This window comes from Drosophila montana, unplaced genomic scaffold (assembly GCF_035044405.1).
Source record: "Drosophila montana isolate Dmon_TW-CO22-7 unplaced genomic scaffold, ASM3504440v1 contig_3733_1, whole genome shotgun sequence".
In the NCBI taxonomy this organism is placed as follows: Eukaryota; Metazoa; Arthropoda; class Insecta; order Diptera; family Drosophilidae; genus Drosophila; species Drosophila montana.
In genome coordinates, this window is record NW_026998620.1 from 11789809 (window position 1) to 11808490 (window position 18682).

The 18682-nt window shown below is 41.8% G+C and overlaps 3 protein-coding genes across 4 annotated transcripts; all 3 read right to left on the minus strand.

Moving 5' to 3' along the window:
• Positions 1 to 628: 628 nt before the first annotated feature.
• On the minus strand, positions 629 to 2007 carry LOC135436063 (uncharacterized). The gene is made up of 2 exons (XM_064693461.1): positions 1679 to 2007; positions 629 to 1608 (listed from the first exon to the last, which is right to left on the minus strand). The coding sequence occupies exons 1-2, from the start codon at positions 1719 to 1721 to the stop codon at positions 665 to 667; spliced, it is 987 nt and encodes a 328-aa protein (XP_064549531.1). The 5' UTR covers positions 1722 to 2007; the 3' UTR covers positions 629 to 664.
• A 2665-nt stretch (positions 2008 to 4672) lies between these two features.
• Positions 4673 to 6251, minus strand: Rpt6R (Regulatory particle triple-A ATPase 6-related). 2 transcript variants are annotated; one of them, XM_064693451.1, is made up of 3 exons: positions 6102 to 6251; positions 5886 to 6045; positions 4673 to 5827 (listed from the first exon to the last, which is right to left on the minus strand). In XM_064693451.1, the coding sequence occupies exons 1-3, from the start codon at positions 6111 to 6113 to the stop codon at positions 4773 to 4775; spliced, it is 1227 nt and encodes a 408-aa protein (XP_064549521.1). In that variant the 5' UTR covers positions 6114 to 6251; the 3' UTR covers positions 4673 to 4772. The 2 variants fall into 2 exon arrangements, with proteins under 2 accessions (XP_064549521.1, XP_064549522.1); XM_064693452.1 differs by having other exon boundaries at positions 6112 to 6227.
• Positions 6252 to 7220: 969 nt separating this feature from the next.
• LOC135436050 (sodium-independent sulfate anion transporter) lies at positions 7221 to 10132 on the minus strand. Its single transcript, XM_064693436.1, has 4 exons — positions 8636 to 10132; positions 8261 to 8563; positions 8041 to 8186; positions 7221 to 7977 (listed from the first exon to the last, which is right to left on the minus strand). The coding sequence occupies exons 1-4, from the start codon at positions 9753 to 9755 to the stop codon at positions 7648 to 7650; spliced, it is 1899 nt and encodes a 632-aa protein (XP_064549506.1). The 5' UTR covers positions 9756 to 10132; the 3' UTR covers positions 7221 to 7647.
• Positions 10133 to 18682: the final 8550 nt, after the last annotated feature.

Here is an 18682-nt window from a genome sequence, read left to right on the forward strand (position 1 = left end):
TCTTTAAGACAAATTTCATGGTAAACTAAACTTAACTTTTTCTCATTCATTGCAAAAATGTTATGTTAGATGAACCTTACATCACACGGTAAGTCCAAGAAAAAAGATTTTAAAGAACTTGCCAACTTTGATTTATTTAAAGTTTTGTACGCAACAAGCTGGAGCTTTTAAAGAGATGCGAAGAGCTTTTAAAGCACTTGGGAGCTTTGAGGAAGATCATTTGCATTGCATATACAGATAGATTGAATGTTCTATATGATTAATCTCACTTTAAAGTGTTCCAATAGCAAAATTTAAAAAGAGTTTTAAGAACAAATGCGAGCGTTAAAAGTGATTTAATCAAAATAATAATTTCAAAGTTTTTTTTATATCACTTCAATTACAAAGCTTTAATGGTTCCCGAATCTTAAGCTACGTGAGTTTTCTTCTACTAGAATTTGAATTGAAATTAGTTACTAACTAAATTATACTTACAGACTGCTTGTTTGGCTCCACTTCCAATGAATCTATACAGCCCATTGTATAACCTAAAAGGGATCTCATTTTATTAAGTAACTGTCCAAACGCCAGACAAAAAAAAATAAATATTTGAGTTAAACTTAAGTTAAACGCCGACCGCCGACCGTGGCCAAGAGACCGTTAGGCATTCAGGTGGAGGCCTGTCCTACGACCGCTTGCGCTTGCGTGTAGACGGCGCCGACTCCTCGTCCAGATTGCGGTCGCTCTTGTCATGGATGTGAACCGCTTCGCTGAGCTCGACGTTGGCGTGCAGCGCCGCATCGTTGGCATTTAGATGCGCCTCCTGGGCGGAGAGTGTTGCCTTCTCGGCCGCCTCGCGTGTTTCCTCGTAGTCCAGACGCGCCGCATAGGCCTGCGATTCGGTCTGCTCCAGCTTGCTCTTGGCCTGAGCGACCATATCGATTTGTGATGACAGCTCGGCGGCTGCCTCGGCGACCGCCTTCTGGGCCAGCTCTGAGGCGGACTGTGCATTGTTGAGCGCTGCAGTTAGCACGCTCACATGGTTGATCGCCTGCTGGGCGGCATACTGCGCCGCCTTGGCGGAGCGTTTGGCCTGCTGCAGTTGGGTGAGCTCAGACTCCACGGCCTTGTGTGCCTCAACAATCTGCTCCTCCAGGCGGCGCAGCAGCACCTCCCTGCCCTTCAGTACGGCAACAGCTGTGCCCGCTGCTTGAGCGGCTGCCTGAGCCAGTGTGCTCTTGGCCACATAAGAGGCCTGCTTGCCGGCCGCATTCTGGCTGGCCACGGCCGAGCTGGCCTGATCCGCTGACCCCTTGGCAATGCTGCGCAGGCCATTGTCCACCAGGTAACCTCCGCTGCCGCTGCCACCGCTGCTGCTGCCACTGATGTGACCGCTGTGCGAAATATAATCGGAATTCTCATAATGTGCGCTCAGCTGGGGATGCTGTGGCGCCTCAAACTCATCATGGTTGATGGCTTCAAATGCGTACGGCGGCACCTCATGATCGATAACAACCGTTTGAGCGGATGCTACTGTTTTTTGTGGCAACGGCGGCGGCGGTGGTGGCACATTCAAATGGTAATGGGCGTCCTTTCGTTTTACCTTGCGTCCAAATGCTGGCACCTCACCTGTGTGGCCGGAACGAAAGTAGCTCTATTGAAAAGCAGCTCATATGCAAATCGTGCGCCCAAAACTTACCAAACAGCAGCAGCAACAACAATAAATGCAACATCAGTGACATCTCCAGAGTTTCGGTATATATGCAACGTGGCGGCTGCTGTGAATACGAAACAAAAGTTTTTTATATAATCGAATGGCGCAGACAGGAAGCTGTGGCTGCTGCAGGTGCACGCTGTTCCTGTGGCAAGCCTATTGATGGCTTATCGAAAGTTTGGTTGAGGGGTTGGACCAAGAGTGCCTCAAGGCAAACTCTCAGTTTTCCTAACTACCAAAAACCGGTAGAGGTAACGGCTTTTGAAAATTTATTGACGGTTTTAACCTTTAAAAAAAGTCTGTTCGTTGAATCTAAGTCTTTGTTTAATCATGTAACTAAATTCACGTAACCTCGCTGAGGTCAATATACAAAATGATTGCTACTTATAGCTCGATCTACAATATTTCAGGCATTGCTTAGCCTTGTTCAGATTTGAACCCGGAACGTTGTGGCATTTGTTTTATTATTCGAATAAAATTAACTTAGATCAGTCTTTTAGGAAAAAGGCTTCAGCTGAAGGTTTGAAGACTGTCTATATAACATAATCAAAAATATAGCTAGCTAGCAAAATTGATCAAGTTAATAAAAAATTGCAAGTGTCAAGGGAGAAACCTAGACAGAAATGCGACCCGCATAAGCCCACTGCTAAAAAGATCATACTGCAGATAGCTTTTCTGGCAGATAGCTTTTCTTCTTGAATTTACAAATCTAATCTTAAACACAAGAAACCGACTTAGATTGCAAAATGTTGCAGATGCTGTAATCCAAACGTAATTAAAGAGTCCAATAAACAGTTAGCAACAGAGTTATGTGGAAGCCAAATACAAGCTTTCCTTATATGCAATCAGAGAAATTCTAGAATTTCATCTTGGCGATTAACTGTGTCAGTCAGCTTTGGCAGCGATTGGGAGAGCAGAACCAGTTTACTTTTAAGGCCAGCACCACTGGAGCCACCTTGCAACACACACACAGACACACAAACACAGGCGAACAAAACTGGACAGTGGCAATTGGTGGCAACATTTTGAAAGACAGTAATCACTCAATTTGACAGATATGCACACTGCACTTGCAAAATCTCGAGCTGCTCGTTGCCCTGCGGACACTTACACGACTGTTTCGGGTGGTGCGCGTTGTCAGAGAGGACGTCCTGCGTCGTGCACGGGCAAAACGTATCTAATGCGCGGTCAGCGCTTGAATGCCACACTAGTTGGTTCAAAGTCGATCGGCGGGTTCGTTGGAAAACGCTTTTACTTTCGTGTTGCTGCCACAACGGAAATGCAACAAAAGCCCCCGCTTGTAGATCCGGTAAACACACGTTGTCAATTGGCGGCGGGCGCCTGGAAGCGGCAGGCATTTATAAGCCAAGTGGCCGGTCGGGTTGGGCGCGTCTCCAGCGGCGACCCGCTCGAGTCGTGTGCAATGAAAGTGCAAACCCGTTGCCCGTTTACTTTATGAGTTTGCAATGCAACGCAAATTGCTCCGCTTTGTTGGCGAAAAACAACAGCAGCATAAACAACAACAATAACAACAACTGGCCGGGTCATTGCTTTCTTGCTGGACCATTGGGTAATTTGAAGCTGCTCGCGTGATGATGGTAGCGCATTTTTTAATTGCTTTGCAACGATTTAAGCAACAGCTCAAAACTACATATTGAATATGACATCTGCCAGATAATATAAACACGTACAAATGTATTTGCACAAGGAAGTAGCACGTGTCCAGGTCAGGCAGTTTATGTAAGCTTAACTACCTGATTAACATACACACGGAAAATTATTTTAGTGGGAGACAAAAAAAGAGTTGAAGAGAGTTTATTGGATTGCCAACACATGTGTTATGTCACACTTGAACTCATGAGAATCGCATAGAAGGGCAATATTTAAAATTACTCTAAATGAGAATCGCATAGGAAGGCAACATTTAAAAAAAACTCCTATTTTCCTATGTGTTCTCAAACACACATATGTACATACAAAATTAAGTGTGATTTGCAACACAGTTTTTTATTAAACTATTTCTTAACAAAGCCCGAACACATGAGGCCCCTGCTTGAATTCATGAGTAGTAGGGCGATATTCAGGCATACGCTAATTTTAATCTGAAGCTCAGCGGGATGTAAACTTGTTCTGCGTTTGGTATATTAGAGCCTACATGGATAGAAACATATTACATACCCTACAATCAGAAATACGTACATTTGACACACACACATACTTTCGCTCGTAAAGCCATATTTTTCCACTCAGGCGAGTTGTGTTTAATCAAGGTTTGCGTAGATCTTTGAAAAGAATTTTTTTTTTATGTTTGTTGTATTGAATCAAAAATAGCATACATTTTTATTACAACACATTTGGCTTAGGTGATATTTCGCCAAGCCTGAAGGGGATCGGAAATAAAATAGTTTTTGCCAATAATCAAGACAACATAGTTTAAATGTTTAGATAGTATACACGTGCTTGCTTCCTCGTTTAAATTATTAGTTTAGATACATGCAACAGGTGTAAAAGCAACTCTTCTTAAAGGCCAACCAGGCGAAAATTTCGGCCTAGTTATGAGTGTGTCATGATTTAATTCTCACGCTACTCATAAACCTCCATTTATAATTCATCAGTTAAATCAGTCTAGCCGATATACCCCTGCTCTTTCATCCATCCATTTTTCCTATTATCTGAATTCGTGGATTTCAAAAACTATTGAAGTTAGGGTTATAAAACCGAAACTAGTTCATATAATCATAACTTATGTAATAGGAAAACATGTTGAAGGTATGTGTAATATTAGGTTGGTAATTTAAAACCAAAATTTATATATAAACGATAATGATAGAAAATAAATTATTGCATACAGAGTATTGATATCAAGTTATCTCAGCTATAGAATCAGATAGCCAGAAGCACAATTATAAATCTTTAAATAATTTGAATCGGCAAAAATATATTGCTGAGTATTAAATAAGTGTGAAATATTACATAATGTTTAAGGTTGTTCGGCACATGCAAATATGATTAATCAGCCAACGTGGTTTATTAGGATAATTATGGAATATATAATAAAGCTAATTGATTTAATCGTAAACTACTTCCAGAACTTCTTCATGGACATATTACGCTCAGAGTCCTTCTGCATCACCTTGGAAACGGCCATTTCAAAGTCCTCCTGGGTGACATGGACACGACGCTCGCGCAGAGCGTACATGCCAGCCTCGGTGCAAACGCCTTTGACCTCGGCGCCGGAAGCGCCTGGCATCAGCTCGGCAATCTTGCGAAGATTTATGCCTCGCGTGAGATTCATTTTGCGTGAATGTATATGCAGAATATCAACGCGTGCCTCTTCGCTTGGTGGCGGAAACTCGATTTTACGATCAATGCGACCGGGACGCAGCAGTGCCTGGTCGAGCACATCGATGCGGTTGGTGGCCATAATTACCTTTATGTTCTTGGAAGCCTCAAAGCCGTCCAGCTGGTTGAGCAGCTCCAGCATTGTGCGCTGCACTTCCGAATCGGCGCCCCTGCCGGACTCCAAACGTGCCGAGCCAATTGAATCAATCTCGTCCATGAATATGATGGATGGCGCATGCTCCCGGGCCATGACAAACAGCTCACGCACCATGCGTGAACCCTCACCAATGTATTTCTGCACCAGCTCCGAGCCGGAGACGCGTATGAATGTGCATTCGGTGTGATGGGCGACGGCGCGGGCCAGCAGAGTCTTCCCAGTGCCAGGTGGTCCATACAGCAGCACGCCCTTGGGCTGGGCAATGCCCAAGGCATCGAACAGCTCGGGATGCTTGATGGGCAGCTCAATGACTTCCTTGATTTCCGTGATTTGCTTGGACAGACCGCCCACCATTTCATAGGTGGAGTCAGGCACCTTTTCGACCATCATCAGCGAGACAAGTGGATCGACCTTGTTTGGCAAAATCTTGTGCAGAGTATAGCTATCGTGCCGCAGGGCCACACGGCTATTGGTGGTCACGTCGTTGATGTCAATATTCTTCTCCACATCGACAACGTATTTGCCATCGTGATGCACCTTAACCAACACCTTTTTCTTATCAATCGGCTTGACAACCTCGCCAACGTAGCTGCCCTGCTCCTGCAACAGCTGCAGCTCCTCGCGCAGCATACGCACTGCAGCAGGGGATTAAAGGGTATTTGGCACTGGCAGCTCCTCAATTATTTCGCTTACCTTTCGAATTCAGCTCATTCCGCTGAGCCTCCAGACGCTGTAGATTACGCTGCTTCTCGGAGACTATAAACTGCAATTCGGCGATTTTTTGCTCAAAAAATGAGCTGAGCCCGTCCCCCAGCTTATCATTAGGTGGCTGCTTGGCACCTTCAATTTCCATCTGCATTTTTCAATAATCATAATGGTATATATTCAAATTCCTTTTTAAATACTCACCGGCACTGACATTTTAAAATGTTTTTCTTACAAAATTTTCTCAAAATGAATAAAAAGCTGTGCACGAGCCGTTTGTCGTCGCTTTGTATGCTTTTATGATTATTGTTTATATGAGACGGCAGTTTTTAATGTCAGTGTTGGAAAACGTTTGCACTGTGTGATTCCTGTCACATTCCTGAAGTTAGCTCGTTGTTGAGCTCTTTGCAAATAATCCAGATTTCCTATTCAAAGGGGTCACAAATAAACAATTAAATATGTTTGTTTTCCGTACTAGAAAAACGTGAATTTCTGTTATATAGATAATTCGCATGAATAAATGAACAACGCCAACAATACTAGACTATTTAAATATGATTTTTTATCTAAAAAGCTAACAAAATCATTATTTAAAATTGGTTTTATACGACGAATAATTTGTCTCTTGCTCACTTAAATGTAAGTTAGCTGCATACTAAGCCGAACCCCAAGATAATTGTAAGACTATTTTCTTAAACAGCCACAAAGTATGTTACAGTTTTTGCCTAAAAGTTTTAATACTACGTACAAATTTGAAGGTGTATGGGTTTTGAATATTCTATGTTTCCTTTATACATTTTTTTTACAAACAATTAATTAAATGTTGATTTCGTGCCAAACAAAAGTTGTTGCCAAAGTTAAAAGAACCAGAAACAATTTGTTCTAATTTTCGCAAATAAGAACTTAGGAGCGCAGCTATAGAACACGCTCTTCCATGACTTAGGCATGCCCATTACCGCTTCCATATAGTTCACTTCAATGACGCAACAGTCAGACACTATATACAATTTTAAGTGCTCACGACTTAATAGGTTTGAGTTATTCACAAACAGAAATTTCGCACATACGTATGTGGGAGTTAAAAGGTATTATCTAATCGTGAATAATGCATTGCCCGGGCTTTTCATGGTTCGTCAATAAATTGGCTGGGTTGATCAATGTGAAATCACGCCGCGTCAATTATTATTGGGAAAGTCTTAAATCTGTGCAAATAGCTGATAAGATATATTGTAAGCCAGGCGAAGTTTAAATATGGAAACAGCAACCAAATGCTAGTGAAAGCTGATGTGCCACATAGATTGTTGCAAATAACAACTTCAAGTATTTCAATATTTGTATGTTATATTTAAGTATAGGTATAATTGTTTAATACTATGCACAGCAATCAGGATAGATAACAATGAGGTGCAAAAATTTGGATTTTGTTCAACAAAATTCACAGCATTTTGCCAGAAATCAAATTCACAAGCGAATAAATAATGAAGGATTGCTTCAACTTAAATGCTAATTAAATTTACGGAAAATAATATTTGACTATTTGGCTGGACTGTTGATAATGATGTTGGTGACTTATGCGTGGGTTTCTTTCGTATTTTTTTTCTCTTCTTCTACTTCTTCTTTTCATTATAATATTTTTTTGCCTATAAAGAGCGAAACAAGTCGCTGGCCTTGCCAAAGCATTCAAAATTAATCTAGCAGAGTTTTTGTGAAATAAATACAAAGACTTAAATTAATCTAAGACTAATCGAGGCTATGTCGTCTTCTCGCCCAGTTTGGCATGCAGTGTGCTAATATCGTATATAACCACCAGATCTTTGCTTAGGCCCTCAAATACCTGAGCGACACGCGGCTGCAGATTGTAAAAGAACAGCGGCTGCTGACGCTGTGCAAAATCCATGACCATAGTCGATATGACCTTGGCGGCAGTGAAGTCAGCTCCATAGATATGCGTACAATCGATGACAACCGGCAGCGTCGACTTGACGCCCTGTTTGTTAATCACCTTGCGCACAAACTCCATGGACGGAAAGATGAGGCAGCGATCCGGCGTTAGCATTAGATAACGCTGCCCATCGGGACTCTGCAAATGATTGGAGATTCGGTTAGGGAGGCGTGAAGGAAAGCACATCATCTGGTTACTTACGCTGAGCGTTTCAATGCGCAGCTTGGGACGCGCCGCCTGGTACAGAATGAAGATCACATTGATGCCAATGCCCACCAGGATGCCCAGCTGCAGTGGCATTACCAGACAGGCAAAGAAGGCGCCCAAGCCAGGTATTAAGTCCGTTTCTATAGAGAGGAGAGCAGAGGAGCAGGAGTCAAATTGTGGTTCAGGTTCGGTCTGTCCGCGTGTGGCTACTCACTCTTGCTATGCCACATGGGCTTGATGACGCGATACTGCACCATGAACACGACCGCAGCTATGATAATGGCTGCCAGCGCCGCCTTGGGTATATAGTAGAAGCAGGGCGTGAGGTAGAGCAGCGCAATGATGACTATGACGCTGGTGTAGAGATTGGATAGCTGGGTGCGTACACCGCTAGCATTGAGAATGGCGCCACGCGCCAAGCCGCCATTGCTGCGCAGGCCCTGCACAAAGGAGTTGGCCACATTGCAAATGCCCGAGGCAATCAGCTCCTGGGTGGCATCCGTCGGCTTGCCATCCGCTGTACATCAGTCAAAAAGTAGTTGCCAATTTAATAAAGGGAACTAAACATGAATAAGGGCAAATAACCTACCAAATGCCTGCACCACAGCCATCGTCTCGAGCAGTGCTATCAGCGGCACGACAATCAAGCCGGAGCCGAGCGTGCTGACCATTTCCCAGAAGCTCTGCGCCTCCTGCAGCACCTCGCCACTCGTCTCGTTGAGCATAGCGTCCATGTGGAATGGCGGCGATTGAAAATGTGGCAGGCCCTTGGGCACAAAGCCAACGGTGCGCACCAGCTCCTCGTTGCCACTGACGGACAGCCAGTAGCCGAGCGCTGCGGTGCCGCAAACTAGCAGCGCATTGCGTGATGTGCCCACCGTCCAGAAGATGCCCGTGAGCAGCTTTTGGCAGGTGGACTTGTCCTGCTTGGGTCCCACACTGCAGCTGGCCAGGGCACGTAGGCTGAGCAGCATTGCAATACAGATGAGGCCCAGTCCAAAGTCCGGCCAGCTGATGTTGTGTATGTCATTGATAATACTTATCCACACTTGGAGAAAGGTGTTGCCGCTGGTGCTAATGCCCAGCAGATCCTTCATCTGTGAGCTGAAGATGATCAGCGAAACGGCGCTGGTGAAGCCCGCACCCACCGGTCCCGAGACAAAGTCAATGAGAAAACCGAGCCGAAAAACGCCCATCAGTATTTCAATGAGGCCAGTGAGAAAGGTGAGCAACGTGGCCATTTGCCAACTGCCGCCGGCAATTTGAAACGAGAGCAGCGCCGAAATCGCCGTCGGACCAATGGGCACATCCTTGCTGGAGCCAATGAATATATATATGAAGCAGCCCAGAAAACAGGAGTACAGGCCATATTGCAGATCCAGGCCAGCAATGCCCGCATAGGCCAGTGCCTGCGGTATCACAGTAAGGGCCACCGAAATGCCGGCGACAATGTCGCCAAAGATATAATCCTTTTTGTACTGTGGCAGCCAGACGAATATGGGGAATCGTTTCTCCAGCGTTTTCCGACGAAATATATTCGCCCAGGTGCTGCGGCAACAGTCCTTCCAGCCGCCCGACAGCGCTTGCTCCTCCTCCTGCTGCACGATACAGTCGCGTGACGTGTGGTACAGCGTATTGGTGGGTATATCCACGGATACATCAGCGCCATTGAAGGCACCATTCACATGCCCCGTATCTTTGGCTGTCATCTCAAATGACGTCGTCGACGTAACACACACACACACAAAACACTTATGTGGCGCTGAAAGTTCGAGTATTTGGTATTTATTGCGCTTTGTTATTTATATATTTTTTGTTTTGTTTTGCTTCTATTTGGCTTTGTCAGCGATGGCTTCATCTACGGCTTCATCTCATTGGCACTGTCACTGTCACTGGCACCAACCACTTCACTTCTTGCCGGGCCCAAACACGGAATCAAAACCGAATACCGAAAGCCAAACTATTCGCGAGCGCGTTAAGTGCGGGAATGAAACGAAATCGAGATCGAGATCGAGCCAGAAGCGGAGGTAACATCAACAGCAGCAGCAGCGCGCAACTGTAGCCGTCGTTTGGAGCGCCGAGCGATTGGGAACTGATTATAAATAGGTGCGAGTCGCGAGTGGCAATCCGCTCGTGTCACCCGGCAGTCGCCGCCCAGCAGCGGCAGCAGCGGCAGCAGCAGCAGCAGCAGCGATGATATTCGAGACCAACCGCCGGCTTTCGTTAGAGCAACAAAAACAAAAAAAAAAACACAAAAAAAACCGGCTTGTGTCTGGGTACTTTTCGTCTGTGGTCTGGGGGTCTCTCGAGTGCTGGGTCGCCGAGTATCGTGTAACAGATCCAATCCGAAGAAATGTTAATTGAGGCCTCTTCTGAATGTGGTGTGCGTCTTGTAACCTCACCAGCCCGTGGGGGGGTTCCCAGCAGGTCGACCAGTAAACTGGTGCTGGCATCATTTTAGGGAAAATCAGGCTTTTCAAGTTTCATACATGCACGTGCTGGCTGGGCACAACAACAACAATGCAAATCCCACTGAGCTGAACGCGATTGTAAACGATTTCACAGCAGAGTCACATGATTGTTCGCAACGCTCAATTGGCCTGAAAGTCCAGCTGTAGGGGCCATAACTTAAAAAATAATAAACACACATATCGGAGAGCTCTTGGCATTCTTGAAATGTATATTATTAATTTTTTAAATACCATTCTGTGAGGAATGTCGGTATTAGATGACAATTAAATACATAAATAAATTAAGAACTTAATAGGTTGGGAGAATGCTAGTGCAATCCGAGCAAAAAGAAAAGAACTTTTGTACGCTATAAACAATCATATTTAATCTTAAAAATTCCGTATAGTAAATAAATAGGAAATTTTATAGCATGGGCACCAATAATGGCTAAAGAAAATAATAGCATATTTGACAAATAGTTGTTAATATTTTGAAATAACGTTTAACACCTGAACACCAGGTAAATAAACTGAACAAAACCTTTTCACTTATGTCCGTGAAATTGAATATATTAAAAGCTCCCATTTACGAAAAGTCATTAATAGCCCTTCAATAAGTGCCCTATTAAAATACCACTTGATAAATTGTACAGCACTGGAAATCGCGAGGGGAAATTAATCAGTAGCAGGTGTGGGGGTGGCGGCGGCGGCGGCGGCGATGGCGGCGCCAACATCATAAAGCACACATTGCAACCGTAAATAAATCAGCTTTGAAGTGCGGCCGCTATAAATCAGTTGTGAATATGGCTAAGATAAAGGCTTTTTTTTTAGGCAAGCTAATCAACATAATGCAAAAAGCGAACCCTGTCTATCAGCTAAGACAGGAAATGTTTAATATTTCGTTTTAATATATGAATAATATAATATTATTTAGCCAACGATGTCGCTTGCTGATGATGACTCGATTCGCTCGACCGAAGCGTTAAATTGATTCTTCCGTATATCGAACTCGGTTTGGAATTATTGCATTTGCATGCAAAAAGATTAATTAGTTTGCAGAATTCACGACCTGCTTAATATAGCAACTAGATTGCGGGGGTTTCTCGATGGGGTTTTCCTCAATGCTAAACGTATTAACTTATGCAGGTCGTGTGTAGGCTGAGCAATGATAAATTGTGTTGGGGGAAATGCTGGAAAGAATATTTTTGAACTTTTGTCGGGAACTGCCTTTACAATAATCATATAATTATAAATGGAAAAATACGTTAATTTGTAACCTACAATTTTTTTTAGATAAATAACCCCAAGCAGGCAATCAATCAAATATAATAAAAAGCACGCAGACCCGCACACATCTAAACAGACAACACACACACACACCCACACACACACACACACACACACACTTACACACTTTGAAGAGCAGCAGCCAAGCTTGGAAAGCACGTGTTGAACGCCTGATAAAAGTGGCGTTGAAGCAAAACATGAGAAATCTTTAAAATAACGAATGCGAACGCAAAACAAAAAAACATAAAAACAATCAACAAAATGTGTCTGCTGATTATATCATGCCGAATGCAAAATACACTATTTTCTCATAATTATAATAGAGCTGCTTCAGGAAATGTTTCAAATTTACTGCTTAATTTTTAAACAATATGGAAATTAATTAAAGCGAAAAACATTTCGCACTAAAAACAAGAAAGCAGCACTGCTTCCTGCACACCGAAGATTAAATACTCTTGTAGGCATACATATGCCATTGCATTGCTTTATTTCCGACCGGGTTTTCCCATGGCAGCGATATGATATGGAAGTCCCAGGTAATACGGCTTTGCAGAGTTTGAATTTCGGTCAAGATAACTTTTAAAACAAAAACTCATTTATTGACCGCTATATCATAGATTAAGTAGTCCAATGGTGATAAGATTTTGCTCATATATAAGGAGCCTGGTAAAACGCGTAAGTGCAAAGTTTGATTAAGGCAACTTGAAAGCCAAAAAAGGAACTTAATTTTCGATCGGCAGCTATATGATTTATTGCCCCGTTCCGCCCGATTCCGATATATTAACTGCCCGCAAAAGTTTGCCAAGAAACAAACAGACGGACTTGATTAAATCGACTTGACTCAAGAATATACATATATACCTTACGGAGTCGAAGACGTGTCCTTCTTGGCGTTACACAATTAATAACAATATTATAATACCCTTTACAAATCTGGCAAACAACAAATGGCATTTGAATCATGCCGAAGTCATGATTGGCTCAAAATTGCAAATTTATGGGTAAAATTTTAAGCAGTATGGAAATCAAAGCGAAAAATATTTTGGCTTGTGAAAAAAGGGAAATCTCTCTAGAACTAACCAAACAGGTAACTGTGGCTAATGTGAACATATGCTGTATGTCTATAAAAACAACTTATATAACAAATCAATTTAGACAAATTGACAAAATGCGAATCATTGTTGACTGCTTCGCAAGTTATTAACCCTAATTATGGCATTGCTGAAATACTTTTCGAATACTTTTTGAATGCTGTCTGAGCACTTTGTGAATGTACATACATGAATATGCATCGCATAGGGCTGTAGAAATGTGCTTTTAAACTTACGGGCATTCACAGTCACAGCCGCATTGTGATTTATTAAAAGCACTATATATTTTATTATATTTTCACGTATTCGCAACTTTCGTGCGGTCAGATTACGTAGCTCATACGACGCGTTGGCCGTGCCGCGGACTAAGTGAGTGAGAGGCGCAAATTAAATATTGAATAACAATTAAATGTGCATATCTAACTGCGAATCACTAAAAACAATTCGCAATAAAATACATTTAATTGCAATTTCGTTGGCGTGATGCTAATTATATTTCTCATGCCCAGCGTCAAAGTCGCAGCTCGAAATTGAAAGCAGTCGAGAAATTTCTCACAGCAATTAGCAGATTCATCAAAACGGCAATGGGCCAAATATATATGTTTAGCCCGAAAATGTCATTTTATAGTGCCGCCGTAAAAGATCATAAAGCCCAAATTAGGGCCCTTGATATGTAAGTGGCACACGGGCGGTTGATGGGGCATGCAACTGATAAGTATCTGTCATCACAAGGTCCATCGATGGGAGCTGCGCTGGCAGACAATTTGTATGCACTTCAGCCGCATATTTGCGTACTATTTATGGGGTCCACGTAACGCCGGACAAAAGTAACTGTAACTCCAGTAAACACAAACAATTGTGCCAACAGAGCGCCAAGTCAGCTGATCATTATAATCGCAATCATGAACACGACCAAGTTAGCGAGTCAAATAAAACTGTTAATTGAGCTGGCGATTAATTCGAACAATATCAACATGCATAAATACTTATCACAATGGCATCAACTAGGCCTACAGATTGCGGGTTATGCAATCGAAGCCAGCATTCGCTCGAGTGCAGTGGAATGCATTGAGGCATGTAAATTAGTTGTCGCGAGGCTTCACGTGACTCACCGGCTGTCTATAACAATATCGGATAGACATATTTAACTCGGCTTAAATGCGTATCTCAATGCAATCGATGATTGTGTTATGCAACCCCCGGGCGAGGCGTAGGCTTTGAGGAAATCGCACACCACACTGTGACACCTTACATTATTTAAGGCCCGAAATGCGTGTCAGGGTCTACAGCTTGGACCAAGTTCAATGGCAGCGACAATAATAAATGCGAATTATTAACCAAATGCCGTAGAGCTGTTCCGGTTGCTTTCGTCGGCTGCGTTTAACTAATGGCAAATGCTCAGGTCTAAACATATTACTTTTGCAGTTTTTTTTTTTATTATTTTTTTCTCACAAATTTAAACGAATGCGTCAGCAGAGCGCCGAAATATTGGCCCAAACACTGTCTGGCCTTAACGACCATTCATAATCATCAGCCTCGCGTTGTTTACAATCTTTGTATCACTGTGCATCCCCGTTGGCCGCAATTGCTGCTGAATTCATTCGATCACATGACTGAACCCAATTGGCGACAGCTGAAAAGAGCAAAAACTGGATACCCGAGTATATTTTTACCATGGCGCATTATGGGTAGTCAGCCTCATTGACAAATGAGTGCAACATTTGCCGAACGGAAGGTTTTCGCAACAAGTTTTCTGACTTGCATTGCGACAAGTCAAGATTAGAGTTCATTGAACCGATGCGAGTTCTTTGTTACGTATACAACCAGTTGTGTGCTTTGCATTTTCTTAAACACTGAACACCCCTGTTTGTTTGTTTGGATCTAATGTAAACCTCATTTCGCCCCAGCCATAAAAAAAAGTTGTCAGTGCCAATAAAAAGCAACAGTTAAAAGTTAAATTAGTAAAAACGATTTTGTATATTATATTATATACGAAAGAATATTGCTGTAGTTTTGCATTTATTTGATTATTGATTCAATTCAATTTAGTCCGAACTATAAAAAATAGCAAATTATTAAACATTTTTGTGGCATATTATAATAAACACAAAGCTGTGTTTTTAAATATCTTAATTAATGAACACCCCTAATTGTTTGGTTGAATCAAATGTAAGACTCATTTCGCCCAAACCATAATGCAATTTTTTTTTATTAAGTGTAGAACCTGTACAATCATAATTAAGTACCTTAACAACACATGGATGGAAAATGTAATTCAGAACCGAACCCCATAACGCCCAGTGTGAGGATTTTAAATGCAGGTAGTCTTACTGACATCCAATCGTCTTGGCAAAACCTTGTCGTTTAAGTCGACAGTTGGCAGTTGGTTATCTGCGTAGTACCCGATTCTGCAATACCTGTATACGTTTACAATTGGATTTGGTTGCAATCCCCCAAATCTGCACTCCATAAAGCCATATCGGCAAAATACAGTGCACGTATACAGCTCCTTTGCATCTCAGCGGCAAGGTGCTTCTTTTATTGTTAAGCCATCGCAGTTGTTGCAATCTGTGACAACATTTTTTTACCGTAGCTTTTAGGTGTGGCCCAAAGGTAAGGCGCTAGTCCAGGGTGATGCCGAGATACTTAGCTTGTGACAGCTGCTCCAGGGTAACTCCCTCTAGCTGGATTGGAGTGGCATGCATCAGCCCTTTGAGCGTGAAACATGGGTTTATTGTTTTGAGCGGGTTAGCCTTCAAATTCCACCGTTTTCACCAAGCTGCTAGGGTATTAAGATACCCCTGTAGTCCATTACTTGCTTCTACGCGACTTTTGGAATTATAAGCGACTGCGATGTCATCTGCATATGTCGCAATAATAGCCTTAGTCGGAGCTTCCATATGTTGAGAGGTAGGGCTGGGTATATCCGAAGTATACAAGGAAAAGAGCAGCGGACCAAGAACACTGCCCGGCGGCACTCCTGCTCTCCTTCCAGATATGACCTTGAAAGGTCATAGGGTGCAGGTAAAAGGTTTTTTAGTTTGCACGGTAATCCATCGTGCCACAATGAAGACACAATCAATGAAGACAACGTTGGAGAACTCCAGGTCGTCAAAAGCCTGCATTATGTGCTTCACCAATCTGTGGATCTGTTGCACATTGCCGCGTCCCTCTCGAAAGCCGAATTGGTGATCCGGCAAGATAATGCATTGGCTTATAATGGCAGTAATCCGATTGACAATAGTCCTCTCCCAAAATTTAGACAGGGAGGGAAGAGAATTATTAGCCGATACGACTCAGGATCAACTTCTGGTTTGCCTGGCTTGTAAATCATCAGAATCGCTGCTAATTCCATTGCTCTGGGACATTAAGAAAAAAAAATAAAAACAAATGTGCCAAAAAAAAAATAAACAAAAAATAAAAAAGAACGTAATGAAAGTTAAATGCGTGTTGCCATTTGTTGGGATCACAAATTGTTAAAAATTATTTTGTTTATTATATTAACGTAATTTCCTGATAAAATTAGCCAAATTTGATTAGGCCAGTTGGCTAGTTTTAATGCCAGCCGCGTTCGCTTTGAACAGCCCGAGTGCTAAATGGCGCTAAGCCGCGCTTATTCAGCCAATTTATGAGCACACAAATATCGTGCTAATGAATTGCCAACAAGCAACATGAGTTAGCAAATCAATTTTGAGTGATAGCGGAAAAAAAATAACAAAAATGAAAACAAACGACGCGCAGCAGCGACAGCTGCCAAGCCATTAATGGGCCACTGATAAAAAAAAAAAAACAACAATAAAAATAAATAAATATTCCGATATTTAGACACAGGAATATTTGCTATAACAAACAGTACGTACAGCTCTGACATTTGGGCTATTAACTTTGATGGGCCAGCTAATCAATATGCTAAACACTATGCACTTTGTATATAGCTTACGGAAATTACATTGAAACATCCAAAGCGGGGTTCAATGCACGCCACTACGGCGACGGGGCGACAGGGCGTATGCGTAATGTGGCCAACAGCGTTTTAGCCATTTTTTTTTTTTGAATTGAGTTGAGTTGAGTTGATTGCATGTCGTTGAGCCGCTTCACGTGAGACGAGACAGCACAATAGCTCTGGTTAAACTATGAAATTTATGCAGCACATTTACAATTGTTAAATGACACAAGGTGCTGCCAAATGTACACAAATTTGCATTATCACGTGGCCTGTAGTCAAGTTAATTTCAATTGTCTCTAAGCCTTTAACACCACGCTGGAATAAACATTTTTATACCCACAGACCTAGAACTCTGTGTGTGGATCTTGAATTGCTTTTAGCATCTGCTATGCAAATAAACAACAAACGCGCAGCTTTTATATCGTTAGAATCTGGCCAGATTATTTGTAGCATCAACTGACGCATTGTTGAAGGTTCTGTTTGAGTTTTTGGTAACTTTGTTTTTGGCATTTTCTAGAGCAAACAGTTGGTTAGCTTATCGCTTGACCTCCTGCTAGACAAACATGCGCTAAGATATATTAGCTTTCAGTAAGATCTGCTACTAAGCATGTAAACATCTACACAAGTGACAGTTGGCGCAAGTAAATAATAATTTCATTTTGCATTCTTTTTAAACGAATTTTAACTGACTTCCTGTTGGGCTAACATGCACTATGATATAGTAGACATGACTGCAGAACCCAGAAAAAATTTAGATAAATTGTTCGATTCACATTTTGCTTTAAGGTTTTATTTTCTGAATCAGGTATATTCCCAGGCTTTGGCTCGCATCATGATTAGTCACATTTTTTCCCATTTCAAGCACGACAAAGCTGAAAGTTGAACTTTATAAGAAAACTTCTGATATTATTAACTAGAATATCTTCTAGCAAATTTTTGACTTAGGTCAGATTATACGACATTATATTCTAGTAAATTTTGACTTAGATTCGACTGTATAAAAATTACATTTTTAGCTGTGCTTTTTAAAGTCCTCTTTTATATCTGACCGATTCCAGCGCACAATAAAACAAATTAAAATTTAAAGATAGCTTTTTAATATGGTTCAATTCGGGCTATCGGCTGCCTTTTAAAACACCTGGTTATAACCTTGATTTTTAATGAATTAGTAATTTTAGTTGGGTATTTTACCAGCTAGCTGAGACAAGTCTAAGAAAATAAATATATTATATGTATATATTGGTTCTTTTTAAAATGCGTTGTGACTTTCGAGCAGAGAAAAACCCAAGTGAAGCTGTAAATCTTAAGTCACAATATTTCTGCCGTATTGTTTTTGCACGGTGCCCATTTTATTGCCACACCGCCCAGACATTGTTCAGATACGTAATCAGTTGAAGTTGTTTGCTGCATTTTTTTTTGTAACATCACAAGGCACTATGTAGGTTTATTAATATATATGTATGCATATATATTTATTATTTTTGCATTTTCTTAGCATATTTAACACTCGTTCTGTTTGCTGCAAATATTTATAAGCGTCTCTTGCTGTACAAGTTGGCGAACAACTAAGCGCAGCCCTTAGTTGGCCTCATGTTTAATTTATGAGGCGTGTACAATCACAATATTTGTAATTTTAATTAACACACACACACAACCGCACAGACACACGGAGAGATCACGTCATGAGTTTAATCATAACGGGAATTGCATGTCTCGAAATTGCAATGTTGATAGTCTGTAATCTTATCAAGCTGTTCTCATTTCCGTAACGCACTTCAAAAACACGCGCCTAAATATTTGCTCAAATATCTTTTATGAAGCACATCTGTCAGCCGCTGTAATACTTTATTGTGTTTGCCAAA

Coding starts and splice junctions, on each gene's coding strand:
- Rpt6R (XM_064693451.1), bottom strand. Junction 5,828..5,885: donor GAATGAGCTGAATTCGAAAG/GTAAGCGAAATA, acceptor CCCCTGCTGCAG/TGCGTATGCTGCGCGAGGAG.
- LOC135436063 (XM_064693461.1), bottom strand. CDS start 1,721: ATGTCACTGATGTTGCATTTATTGTTGTTGCTGCTGCTGTTTG. Junction 1,609..1,678: donor GTTGTTGCTGCTGCTGTTTG/GTAAGTTTTGGG, acceptor CCGGCCACACAG/GTGAGGTGCCAGCATTTGGA.
- LOC135436050 (XM_064693436.1), bottom strand. CDS start 9,755: ATGACAGCCAAAGATACGGGGCATGTGAATGGTGCCTTCAATGGCGCT. Junction 8,564..8,635: donor GGCTGTGGTGCAGGCATTTG/GTAGGTTATTTG, acceptor ACTGATGTACAG/CGGATGGCAAGCCGACGGAT. Junction 7,978..8,040: donor TGCGCATTGAAACGCTCAGC/GTAAGTAACCAG, acceptor AATCATTTGCAG/AGTCCCGATGGGCAGCGTTA.